The 12,948-nt window shown below is 44.6% G+C and overlaps 1 protein-coding gene and 1 pseudogene across 2 annotated transcripts; both read left to right on the forward strand.

Moving 5' to 3' along the window:
* The first annotated feature begins 2,719 nt into the window (after positions 1–2,719).
* Positions 2,720–9,000, forward strand: Casp14 (caspase 14). 2 transcript variants are annotated; one of them, XM_047531592.1, is made up of 7 exons: positions 2,720–2,906; positions 4,803–4,902; positions 5,718–5,867; positions 5,966–6,191; positions 6,350–6,466; positions 6,598–6,701; positions 7,262–9,000. In XM_047531592.1, the coding sequence occupies exons 2-7, from the start codon at positions 4,864–4,866 to the stop codon at positions 7,364–7,366; spliced, it is 741 nt and encodes a 246-aa protein (XP_047387548.1). In that variant the 5' UTR covers positions 2,720–2,906; positions 4,803–4,863; the 3' UTR covers positions 7,367–9,000. The 2 variants fall into 2 exon arrangements, with proteins under 2 accessions (XP_047387548.1, XP_047387547.1); XM_047531591.1 differs by having other exon boundaries at positions 4,832–4,902.
* A 1,192-nt stretch (positions 9,001–10,192) lies between these two features.
* LOC124968205 (ribonucleoside-diphosphate reductase subunit M2-like) lies at positions 10,193–11,153 on the forward strand (annotated as a pseudogene).
* The last annotated feature ends 1,795 nt before the right edge of the window (positions 11,154–12,948 follow it).

Below are 12,948 nucleotides of genomic sequence, written 5' to 3' on the forward strand. Positions count from 1 at the left end.
GGGAAGGAGAAGATGAGAGGAGATTGTGATCCCCACAAAGATGGAAGCATGTCAGTTTTATTGACCAATGTTGACTTGACATCTGACACAAACAAATTCAAGGGAGAACTAGGAAGAAGGGAGATGGAAAAGAAGAAAATGCAGTGTGTCTCTCACACACTGAGCTGGCACTGCTACCTCTCTGAATATCCCTGGCAGCCTTAGAAAGAAGGCAGTGCCGTTTTCATTTTTACATGGGGAACTGAGGTCTAGTAGAGATATCCCTTGTTGTTAGCAAGACAGAAAAGGACACACTCTCATATTTTATTTGAGATGAAAAGTGGTTTGGTAAAGACTTTGGGGGAAGAAAGTTGGCAGTCAGGAAATACCAAAAACTCAACATCTATGCCCTAGAACGAATCATCCTACTTCCATGAACCTCCCCTTCAGAAAAGGCTCAATCTTGTGCCTAAAGAGACATGTTCGAGGTTGTTAGTGGCAGTGTTACTTGTCATGAAGAAAAACTGGAAACAGCTGAAATGTCCATTAGCAGAGAAATGACTAAACAAATTACCATACATTCAGTCTATGAGATAATGTGCACTTATAAAACCAGGAGGTTGCTCACCATAGATAGATATGATATGTCAGATTGCAGAGAGACAGACAGACAGATGGAATGATAGATGACAGATGGATCTCTAGCAAACAGTGGATAGACGGATATTGAATGGATAGACGGGTAGGTGATAGGTAGGTTAGATAGATAGATAGATAGATAGATAGATAGATAGATAGATAAGGTATATCTGTGGTATAAAATTTCACAGAGGCACAACAGGGATAAATGTCTAAAATGGTTTAGGGGAAAATAATGAACAAGATTAAGAAACACTGCTCTAAAGCAATAAGATTGAAAAGCTACTTGCACACAGTAAAAAAGACTGAATTTCACAAACATAACATTGAGTGAATGAAGCCAAACACCAAAAAGAATATACTACCTGATTCCATTTATGTGACGTACCTAAAGCAGGAAGAAATGGTCTACAGTGTTCTCCGTTAGAATGATGTTTGGAGGTGGCAGTAGCAGGTAGTGGCCAGAAGGAAACAGAAGAGAAGAGTCAGGGGCAGAGGGCTGGTCACTCTATTTTCTTGGGCAGGTGCTGGATGCCTGGATGTGTGGAGTTGTGAAAATCCATCAGCATTCGTGTACTTTTACACACGTAGCTTTTTCTTCAATAAAAAGTTTTTAAAAGAACACCAAAACTGAGTTTGATTCATAAGTACTGATGTGGAAAGATCACACAGGCACAAAATTAGGCGACTAAAATAGTATCGGAACAATTTTGTAGATGAGCCCACTCATATAACTATCAACTAAATATGGGTAAGTCAGTGCAGACATGGGAACTGAAAGTAAGATGCTTAGATTTGCTCCTGGGTAACCTCAAAGCAAATGGGAGAATTGGGGGGGACAAAACTTGTCCAGCTGTGCTAAACATGTCTCCAACTTGTTTGACCATTCCACTCCTATGAATGGAATGAAAACATGTGTTCACATAAAACATTATACATGTATAATACCATCATTCAAACAGTCAAAAGACAGAAACAACCCAATGTCAAGAGCAGATGAATGGGTAAACAAAATGAAGTATAGGGCTAGGGAGATAGCTCAGTTGGTAGAGTGCTTGTCTTGCAAGTACAAGGCCCTGGGTTCGATCCCCAGCACCACAAAAAAAAAAAAAAAAAAATGAAGTATACCCAGGTAATAGAAAAGTATTCAGCCATAAAAAAGGAATGAAGTACTGATATGTGCTATAATGTGGAACCCTGCAGATATTGTGCTAATTGAAAAAAGCAAAACACATATAATATGATTACAGATTACATACACTATGGTGTCATTCCTAGGAAACATGCAGAACAGGGACATTCATAGAGGCAGAAAGTAGATTAGCAGTTGCCTAGGACTGGCATGTATAGAGGAAGTAGGGGCCATAGCAAAAGAGTACAGGGTTTTTGTTTTTGTTTAGAGGTGATGAGAATGTTCTAAAACAAACCATGGTGAGGAGACCATGGCACCACTCTGTAAATATACTAAAGCCATTGGACTGGACACTTTCAGCAGGTGATCTTTAAAGTGTGTGAATTACATCACACACTTTAAAGTTGTTAACATAAAATACAATGGCAAGAAAGAACAGAGGAGGGAGACCATGAAGCCAAGAAGAGGGGCTGAGGTGGCCATCAAGTATCAGCTAAGGCAGCTGGACTGGACCCTTTTGGGTTTGAATGTCAACCATGCCAACCAACTGGTTGGGCAGTGCTGAGCAAGCCTTTTGATTTCGCCACTGTGAGCCTCAGTTTCCCCATCTGCAAAATAGAGCAGCAATGCTGATCAACAATGCTCCTGAGGATGTGATCATAAACAAGTAAGTTGGCATTAGCTGCCAGTATTCAAAGGAACGGATGGAATTGCCTTGATGGAAATGCTGGACGGTGGTAACAAGATGAGCTAACCCTGCGGTGGGGTGGAGGGTCTTGTGGCTGGGATGGCCCAAAAGTGCTGGCTAATTTAGATGCTGCACCTCTGCCACCTCAGCCAGGGGGTGTCAGCTGAGCCCTGCCGTCATTCATTCCATGGGCGTTTGACTCTATTTCCACACCAAGGCTATGCCGAGGGTGTGTCCCCTGGTCATGAGGTTTCTCAAGTGACAGACAATTTGCTGGCAATAAAGGGCCAGGTGATTGTGCTGCACGATTCATAAACAGGCCTCTCGGGAGAAACCCAGGAAGGCCCCGCACGGGTCAGCCCCCTCTCCAAGCCTGGCACGTGGGCCTGACTCCTCCTTGGTGCCAGCAGCCAGGAGGGTGACAAGACTGGGCCTGGCCTTAAGGAGCAGCTGACTGTTCTGCAGCTGGTAAGTGACTTGGCAGCTACCAGCTCTTCCATCTCTCTCTCATACACATTCCCCTCTCCCCCATGGACGGCTGCTCTGATGGGTGCCAGCAGAACTGTAGCAGTCTCCATCCATCCACCTAGCCAGGCGCTTTCCTCCTTCTTCTGTTTATTACTTGTTTCCTCGGATTCTCCCTGACGCCACACTGTGCCACGCTGCTGGCCCTGGTGGTGACAGAAATAAAGACGCCAGGCTTTCAGTCTGGAAACTGAGCTACCGATTCACCCACGAGAGAAAGAATCGAAAACACTGCTGTTTTATGTTCATGTCACTTTCTTTGTTCTATTAAAGGAGATTTAATATTATTCAATGTTGCATATAAAATATAAGATCATACTTGTAAGATTATTTTTCTACCTGTAAAGGTCTCTGCAATCTACATGTGCATGACCATAAAGAGATGACTGGAGTGATACTCAATAAATATTTTTTAAATAAACACTACTATAAAACAAGTATAAACAGGCAGAACTAGAGAAGGGAGCGGCCATGGCCAAAAAGTTAATAGGGATCGTAAGACCTACTTTATTTGGCCATTGCTGCCAAGTACCTAGCAATCTTCCCGAGTCCTTCCTTTTCAGATGGGAAAGCTGAGTCTCGGAGAGGGGAGTGAGATGGTTAAGGTCTTGCGACTGAGAGAGACCAAGCTCTTGGGTCTGGTTTATCTGGTTCCAGAGCTGTGCTCCTTCTGCTTCCTCCTTCACAACATCTACCTCCTCTTTCCTCACAGCACCTGCTGTGTGTGTGTGTGTGTGTGTGTGTGTGTGTGTGTGTGTATAAGAAAGAAAGAGAGAGAAAGAGATTTAATGTTCAGTTCTGTCATAGAGTAAAGCTACAGAAGGGCAAGGAGAATGTCTGTCAGGTATAGTGTGTTCCCAGTGCTTAACACACAAAAGAAACCCAAAAATATGTGATGGATAGGTAGATGTGTGTATTGACAGATAAGTGGCTAGATGGATGGATGGATGGATGGATGGATGGATGGACAGATGGGTAGATAATAGATGGATGGTGGGTGGATGGATGAATGTATGGTTGATGGGTAAAGGGTGACAGGGTAGATGAATTGATGGCTGGATGGGTAAGCAGATGGATGGGTGGATGGATGAATGAATGGAAAGATGCATGGGTAGACAAGTTGATGGATGAAGAAGTGGCTAGGTGAATAAAAGGATGGGTGAATGAGTGAATGGGGAAGGCATGTCAGACATTATGCCATCCAAATCATCAGGAAAGTGTTGTGACAGATGAAGAAGTATTCCAGGCTGAGGAAGAAGTGTAAGAAAAGTCAAGGCAATGGGGCAATGCCAAGAGTATGGCAGAAGTCTTTTCATTCAACCAGAGAGCAGAACAGAGAGGAGAATGGAGAACATTGACAAATGTTCATTCTCAAGACAGAGAGGAGACAGATTGACCTCTTCAGATTAAAGACCCATCAAGACAGTTTCATAATAGTATTCCTCACCTTGATGAAATTCTTATTTTAAACCTGACCATGAAGCACCTAATGATTGATGTCTCCCCAATCAGTCATCTCCTGGGTAGAAGAGAATATGCTCCCCAATCCAGGACCTACCAAGGAGAAGTCTAGACCATCACAGGATAAGTATCCTGAAAGACAGGGAAGTTCCAGAGGGATGGCATTTTGGGGTGTGCCTACAAGGTTTTCCAAGGACATCCATGGATGGACAATGCCACCAGATTATCACTCTGTAGAGGACATCATACACCATGGTCTGTCATTTCTTGCCCAGTTCTGACCAGGTACTGAGTCTTCAGCACTGGGGTCCTATTCATTCTCAAAAATCTAGACATAAAAAACAATCTGCCCCCTGATTCCCTCCTCTTCCTTTGAAGACCTTCAATCTATCTTCTCCTGACCCAAGGATCAGCAAGGGTGTCAAGAGTTGAACACAGAATGGAAGGGGAAAGGATCAAGCCTCGGCCTTTGGTGGAGGTGAGATGGGTTCAATGTGGGGGGTGGGGGAGAGGGAAGAGAGGAACTCATTGTTTCATAAAAAGCACAACAATGAAAAAAATCATGACTTGGACTCAGGGCTAGAAGGTTCTTTGTGATCTTCCAGACGACAAAAACGGACTCAGGGATGGAACCCAGATTAGAGGGAAAGGGAGGGAATCCAGTTACATCTGTCTCCAAAGATCAAGTTCTTATCACTATGGTACTCAATATCCTGCTTTTCTTCTTAAAAGACATTTTGTCCCCAATAGTCTTCCTCACACAGAATAAGGTAGGATCTCAGAATTAGCTTCAGAAATTCTCAGACTCTACAGTGAGGAAGTAATGAAGGAATGCTTACAACATTCTTGGGAAGGATGGGGACAGAGGGAAAGTCCTCAATGTGACAACTGAATAGGACCCTAAAAATTCCACACACAAAAAAAAATTCCACACACACACACACACACACATACACACATATCTGTATTGGAAAACCAAGGCTCAGAGAAGAGCAGTGACTTATCCAAGGGGTAAGTCACTTGTTAAGACAGAGCCAGATCCCAGGTTGGACTGACAGACTTGGCAGGTAAAAATAAAAGATGTCTAACTGAATTTGAACTTCACATCAATAACCAAAAAAATTGGAGTATAATTACATCCAATCAATATTTGAGATATATTAAATCTTGGATTTTTTATTTGATTTGTCACTAGGCACCTTGTATTTTACCTGGTAACCCTAACTCTTTTGAATACATCTCCTGCTTCTCCTTGACCTCTTCATCCTTGATTTTTGTCATCTCTTGGACCAGGAGGCATATGATATGTCAGGTGCCCGTCTGGCCCTGACACTGTGTGTCACCAAAGCCCGGGAAGGTTCAGAAGCAGACCTGAATGCCCTGGAACACATGTTCCGGCAGCTGAGATTTGAGAGTACCACGAAGAAAGACCCCACTGCCCAGGTATTGGGCTGCCCACTCCAGGCCAGGAGGGAAGGGGGTTGGACCAGACGGGTGAGCTCCAGGGCCCTATCCGAACCCATTCATTCCTGTCCCTCCAGCAATTCCAGGAAGAATTGGAAAAATTCCAGCATGTCATAGATACCTGGAAAGACCCCGTCAGCTGTGCCTTCGTGGTGCTCATGGCACATGGAGAAGAAGGCCTCCTCGAGGGAGAAGATGGGAAGATGGTCAGGCTGGAAGACCTCTTTGAGGTCTTGAACAACAAGAATTGCCGGGCCTTAAGAGCCAAGCCTAAAGTATACATTGTGCAGGCCTGTAGAGGAGGTAAGCACAAGGTCGAGAACCCGGAGTCCGTGTTCCTAGTGCAGCCCCGCACCAGACCCAGAGCCCTAGCTACGCCTGGCACAGGCCAGACGTCCTGACTTTCTCCTTTTGCCATCCACCTCTCTGACTTTGACTTTTTCTCTTGTTGGTGTTTTCAGAACACAGGGACCTTGGTGAAACAATAGGTGGAGATGAGGTTGTGATGGTCACAAAAGACAACCCCCAAACCATCCCAACTTACACGGATGCCCTCCATGTCTACTCCACAGTGGAGGGTATGAGCGCCCAGCTCCCTGACCCACCACTCCTGATCCCTGAACCTCCCCTGCAGGGCCACCCTCTTCCAGGGTCCCCTGCACTCCCACTCCCAGAGCTTCCCCAAGCCCTCCTCTCTAAAATCTCCCAGGGTACATCGCCTACAGGCATGACCAGGAGGGCTCTGCCTTCATCCAAACCCTAACGGATGTGTTCAGCAACAGGAAAGGACCCATCCTGGAGCTCCTGACAGAGGTAAGTTGGAACAAGGTATCTAGAACCCCCACCCAGGCTGGGCAGAGTGTCAGTGGAGGCAGCTGAGCTTCCTCCCCACCTTTCTCCATTTTCCCCATCTCCAAACCCAACACAGAAACCAGGATGTCTGTCTTGCAGCAACAAATCTCCCCAGTGCAGGAATTCCCAAAGCCCACAGTATGTGAAATACAGATAAACTTTTGTAAACAAACCAATCTTATTAACCAATGTTTGGGCAAACTTTTTCCTTCTGATGGTGATGTGTTTTATTGCAGATCAGAATGTAGACATAGATATAGATATAGATATAGATACAGATATAGATATAGATATAGATATAGATATAGATATAGATACAGATATAGATATAGATATAGGGCCATAGCTATACTCATCCACCTAATGATTCCATAGAAACTATGGCATAGGAGGAGACAATAGTCTGCCATCATGGGACATGGCTAGCCATCTGCCCTGTTCTCTAACCACCTCCGCGTAAGCCCATAGCACCAGTTCCCCTAGGGACCCAGCCCCCAAGCTGACCACACCTGTTGCTGTAGGTGACCAGGCGCATGGCAAAAGAAGAACTGGTTCAGGAAGGAACAGCGAGGAAAGTGAATCCTGAAATCCAAAGCACCCTCCGGAAACGACTCTATCTGCAATAAAAGAAGAAAAGGCAGAGAGAAGCTCCCCTTCAGGTGCTCTCTCTGCCCCACAGATAGTCAGAGGCAGCTCTCACCATTCCTCAAAATCTTCTCTTTCCAAGGCTAAACAGTACCCAATCCCTCTTTCATTACACCCCCTTATCCACATTCTTCTTAGAGCAAGGCAGCCAAAAATGACCAAAAGGCACAATGATAACATTAGCATCACCTCCCTCAAGCTAGATTCTCTACTTCTATTAATGCAACCTCAGAGTGCATCCACTTACTCTACTTTCTGTTCCTGTGCTCAGCTGAGATCTTCTTCTTCCTACAAATCATACCCATAGAAGTTAACTAGATAAAGCTCATCTTTTCCACTGGCAAACAATGCTTACTCACCACCACCCATTCCAATGACACTTCTGACTCCATCTAACTGACTCCATCTAACCTGGAACTATAACCTCCTCCTCAACCCACATCCATTCCATCTCCCAGTGATTTGCTTATGGAAACTCTGGAGTTTCCATAAGCAAAAAATTGTTTTTCTCCTATACCCTGCCTCTGTGGCTAGCAAGTTGTGTCAAGTTGGTCCCCTTCTCCTAATGCCTCTCCCTAGAAGGCACTGAACTCTACCTAAGAAAATCCACCCATTCATCTCTCTATCCTCACAACTCAACTTTCAATCACAGCAGATCCCCTAGTGTCAGCCTGTTATTTTGCAGACCATATAATAGAGGTGGAGAGAAGTTAAGTAATTTGTCAAATACCACACAGCGAGACAGAACCAGAGTCAAGGCCTGACTTCCATCCAGCCTTCTTTCCTTATCTGCTAAGTTTTGATCCATCAGAAATCTTTTCTAATTAGAACTGCCCAAAAAAAAAAAATAGCTGTCCCTACCTTGGTTCTCTGGAAGACTTCTAGAAATTCTCAATAACCACCAGCCCAGCCCAGGTTACCTCTGAGGATCCGGCACTGGGCTGGAAGTTGGATTGGCTGCATTGTCTTCCTAGTCTTTGGCTCCTACTGTGGACATATCCACCATCTTGAAAACTTCTGACTGCAGATGGGTCTTCTTCCTGGTCCCTCCTCCAAGCATTCCCTGATGTTCTCACCCTCAGACCGCAGGTTGGGGATTCCGTGCACCCCCCACACACCACCAGCCACCACGCCCAGCCTACCTGACTGAAACTGCCTGCACACCTGCCTCCCCTGCTCTCCCCGCCCCCTCCAGGCTCCATCGCCATCCTCTCCTATCTTCATCTTTGCAACCATGGTCCTTCCTTGTTCCTCTGCACCCATCCCACCCCCCATCTCTCCTCCATGCCACCCACAGAATGATCTCTCTGGAAAGAAGACATGATGAGACCTATTATCTATAGGTCAAGGTCAAACCCCACATCCCGACTTCTCTCAGCTGTGCAATCCCGCCCACCACCTAAGCCTCTAAGCCTCTGCTTTCCCATCCCCCAAGCTGAGGGGCCCTCTCTTTCCCTTCACCCTCTTACCACTACCTCCCACCCTCGCTTATTCCAGAAAGCCATTCCCTATAGTCTTTCTAATTGATACAGCCCTCTTACCCAGAATGAAATGCTGGGCAGGAAAGAATCTTTGATTGGAATGATGTGTTCAATAAAACAGCTGTCAAACCTTGCAATGTGTTGGAATCTTTGCTCTATGTGTAAACTGTGAGGCTGATGTAAAAGCAGTAATGAATTTGATTTCTTTCTCTCATTATCCAGTTGCCACCTGGGTGAGTCTATCATGAACAGAATCAGGAGACTCACACTGTCACTCACACTGGGTCGGTCTCGCACACAAGCAGATGTGTTAGGGATTTGTAAAATTACAGACCATGCTTCTGTACCAAATGGCTACATTTTACATGACTGTTCCATTTCCAAAATGCTCCCAAGAAAGTATCCAGACACATAACTGCCTTGTCAAAGCTATAAGGGAGTTGGAAATCAGCTAGTTATAAGAACACAAATATTAACAAATGTATACCACTATTTCCATCCTGGTGCCCCTAACAGACATGACTAATCAATTATATCTCCTTTCCCACTGAACTTAAGATTTAGCCTCAAAGTTTTTCTCCTCTAAGTACCCAGGAAGCTGACACCCATCTATTGGCTTAGGCATGTCATTCCTGATGATGAGATATTTTTTAAGAATTTTTAGGGGCATGCTGGTAATCAAACCCAGAGCCTTGAAGTGCTTTACCACTAAGCTACATCCCCAGTCCAGCATGTCATTCCTGATCAAGTTGAATCCCCTTATAAGGAGTGACTTGTATAGGGTCATCTTCAGTGATAGACACAAGGTTCCTCACCTATAGTGAGGCCACAACCATGGCAATGGTTGGGGCTTTATCCATGGGCCTGGCAGAGCAAGTGGCCAAGAGAGGGGTGGGCATGTGCAGAACCCAGTATATCTAGGACAATGCGCATCCAAGTCCTGTGCACCCAACCATGTACAAAGCTGCAGTCTAAATGTCCAATAATCTGGAGCCTCTGAATACCAGGCTCAGAACACTATGAGCCAACTGAAAACCCCAGCCTGCGGCCTGTGTTTACAAGGAAGTTTCGTTGCCACACAGCCGTGCTTCATGTACATGCTGTCTGTGGCTGCTTTCGTCCCCAGGGGAGAGCGGAGTAGTTACAACAGACCTGCAAAGCTGAAAATATGTACTATCTGTCCCTTATAAAAAACGGTTTGACAACTATCCTTCCAGCAAATTCCAAGTGTCCATGAAAATCACAAACACAACCTCACCCATTAGGATTGCTCCAGAGCCCCAGCTGCTACGTGCTCTCTTCTCCAGCCCTGCCAAGGCCACCACCATGCTCTGGGTCTGCACACTGCTCACCACCATCACAGGCCAGCAGCAGCTGCAGCTGTCGCCACCGAAGGGACTCAGCTTGGCCCACAGGAGAACGGCACTGGCATCCTGGCCAGCTCTTCCAGGAGCCTGCTGAGCCTAAAACTAAAGTAGCTGCCCCCAGCATGAGGATGACCCACTACTGAGAAGACCCTTACCACCACCCCCACCCCACCCCACCCCACCCCTGCTTTGTCATCCTTCCTATCGAATACCATGATATTTGGCAGATGTATAAGAAAGCTGGGGCTTCCTTTTGCACAGACGAGGAGATGGATCTTTCCAAGGACCTTCAGCACTGAGAAGCCCTGAAGTCTGAGGAGACTGATTTTATCTCACATCTGCAAGTAATGGCATAGTCAATGAAAACTGGCAGAAGGAGTTAGCCAAGAAATTCAAATTACAGAAGTCCACTGTTGGTATGGCTTCCAAATTGCCCTGCAAACATACATTCTGAAATGTACAGTCTCCTTCCTGACACTTCCATTAAAGATTCCAAAGAAAGGGAATTTCTCTTCAATGCCATGGGTGCCTTGTGTGAAGAAGAAAGCAGACTGGTCCTTGCATTGGATTGGGGACAAAGAAGCTCCTATGGAGAACAGGTGTGACCTTAGCAACTGTGGAGGGAATCTTCTTTTCTGCTTCTTTTGCATCCATATTCTAGCTCAAGAAACAGGACTGATTCCCGGCCTCACATTTTCCAATGACTCATCAGCAGAGGTGAGGGTTACAATGGCTTTGCCTGCATGATGTTCAAATACCTGCTGCACAAACAGTAGGAGCAGAAATGGGGAGATGCAGGTCAAAGGATACCAAGAGGCAGCTGCCTCGGCAGAGTAAGGCTAGAGGATGTACATGAGGGCTGCACCCCAGAATTTCCTGCTGCACTTCGGGTTGATGCTAAGAAAGTAGATTCCAGGTGATCTTGCCACAAAGGGAGGGGGTAACTCTTAGATGAATATGTTAATTAGTTTCACTATAGCAACCTTTTGTCTATATCTATATGTATATTAAACACTGTTTTACTCTTCAAATAGATCCAATAATTTTTCAAATTCCAGTTGAAGTTGGCCAAAAACTATACCTCATCCAAAAGGCTCCACACCACCAAAATCCATGGCTTAGTTCTCCAAGACAACTCTCTCCTGAATAAGGGTTTTCCTCAGTCACTCAGTAAGGCAACTAGGGATGTAGCTCAGTGGTAAGCTCTTGAACAGCTAGTGGAAGGCCCTGGGTTCAATCCCCAGTGATGAAAAAAGAATGTAAGGATTTGAAAGTTTAGCCTGGACTTTTCTTACTGCACATCAGGGACTGATCCAGGTTTTGAAGGACCTGAACAATGGGTGCAGGAAAAGTCCCTCTTTAAGAAACATACAAAACACCTATGCAGAATTAGTACAGCCATATAAACAAAATGGTCAGGGTTTCTCCCAGGGCCTTGGAAGGGCCCATGAGAGAAAGGGCCTTGCAGTTCATGCTTCATTAGTTTCTCTGCAAACCCACCTCTATCTGCTCTGTTCTCCAAGTCATCACCCAGATGCAAATCAGTCATTTTAAAATGTCCGTCTGGGCTGGGCTGGCAGAGAGCTTGCCTAGTGTGCATGAGGCCCTGGGTTCCATCTGCAGCACCAGAAAATTAAAAAGTTAAAATGCATATCTGACTTACTAAGCATTCTCTTAAAATCTTTCATAATCTCCTGTTCTTTGGATAAGTAAAAAAAAAAAAAAAAAAAAAAAAACCATCTTGACTTCTAGGTCCCGACCTTTCTCTCTTCCCCTTCACCTTTTCTGCCCCAGTCAGTCACTTTGGCCTTCTTCCCCATCACCAGAGACTCTATTCCACCTCAGAGCCCTCTACCTAGATCATTCCTCCCAACCATCTTTAACCATCTTTTTTTTCCCTTTGTGGTACTCAGGATGAAACCTGAGGCCTCGCACATGCAAGGCTAGCATCCACCACTGAGCTGCACCCTCAGCCTCCAGCCTCCTTTTGATCTGTCATATTACAGTTCAAATATCATTTCTTCAGATAAGACCAAGGTTTATTTCTTTGTAGATTTTTTTCCTTCAAACCAAAAACCACACTTTAAAATTATACATTAATTTTGTAAAACATAAGATGAATTCAAATGGTAAAAAAACATAAAAATGAATAAAATATAAAATAAAATCGTGTTTTCAGTTATGTGGTTATTTAGAATCTGGTTCATCTACTTGATGGCTCCAAGACTAAGCTTCTGTTTTCATAAGCCAGTGAGCTTTTTTTTTTTTTTTTTTGGAGTGGGGGTTGGTTGTTTCTGCAGCATAACCTCGTCTATGCTGACTAATACACCACCAGACAAGGTTGAAGTGGAGGAGCCAGGTTAAAAGCGCACACTATAATGGATGAATGGATAAAGAAAATGCAGTATATATACACAAGTTTTATTCAGCCATAAAGAAGAATGAAACTATGTTATTTGCAGCAAAATGGATGGAACTTGAGAGCATTATGTTAAACAAAATAAGACAAAATCAGAAAGTCAAGCATCATATGTGTTCTTTCATATGTGGAAGCTAGAGAGGAAAAAGGAAAAGAAAGGTATAGGGGAACCTCACAAAAATGTAAGGCAGACCAATAGAGTAAAGGAAAGGGACCAGGGAGAAGGAGAAGGAGAAGGAAAGGGGAAATATTGGGAAACAATACTGACCAAAATATATTGCTATGTGCACATATGA

The sequence above is a fragment of the Sciurus carolinensis genome, chromosome 17, assembly GCF_902686445.1.
Source record: "Sciurus carolinensis chromosome 17, mSciCar1.2, whole genome shotgun sequence".
NCBI classification, from domain to species: Eukaryota; Metazoa; Chordata; class Mammalia; order Rodentia; family Sciuridae; genus Sciurus; species Sciurus carolinensis.

What these genes read in the sequence shown, in the direction of transcription:
- Casp14 (XM_047531592.1), top strand. Translation starts at nt 4,864, where the DNA reads ATGGAAGGGGAAAGGATCAAGCCTCGGCCTTTGGTGGAG. An exon ending in AGCCTCGGCCTTTGGTGGAG is followed by an intron (nt 4,903 to 5,717) that starts GTGAGATGGGTT and finishes CTCTTGGACCAG; the next exon opens with GAGGCATATGATATGTCAGG. An exon ending in TGTCTACTCCACAGTGGAGG is followed by an intron (nt 6,467 to 6,597) that starts GTATGAGCGCCC and finishes AAAATCTCCCAG; the next exon opens with GGTACATCGCCTACAGGCAT.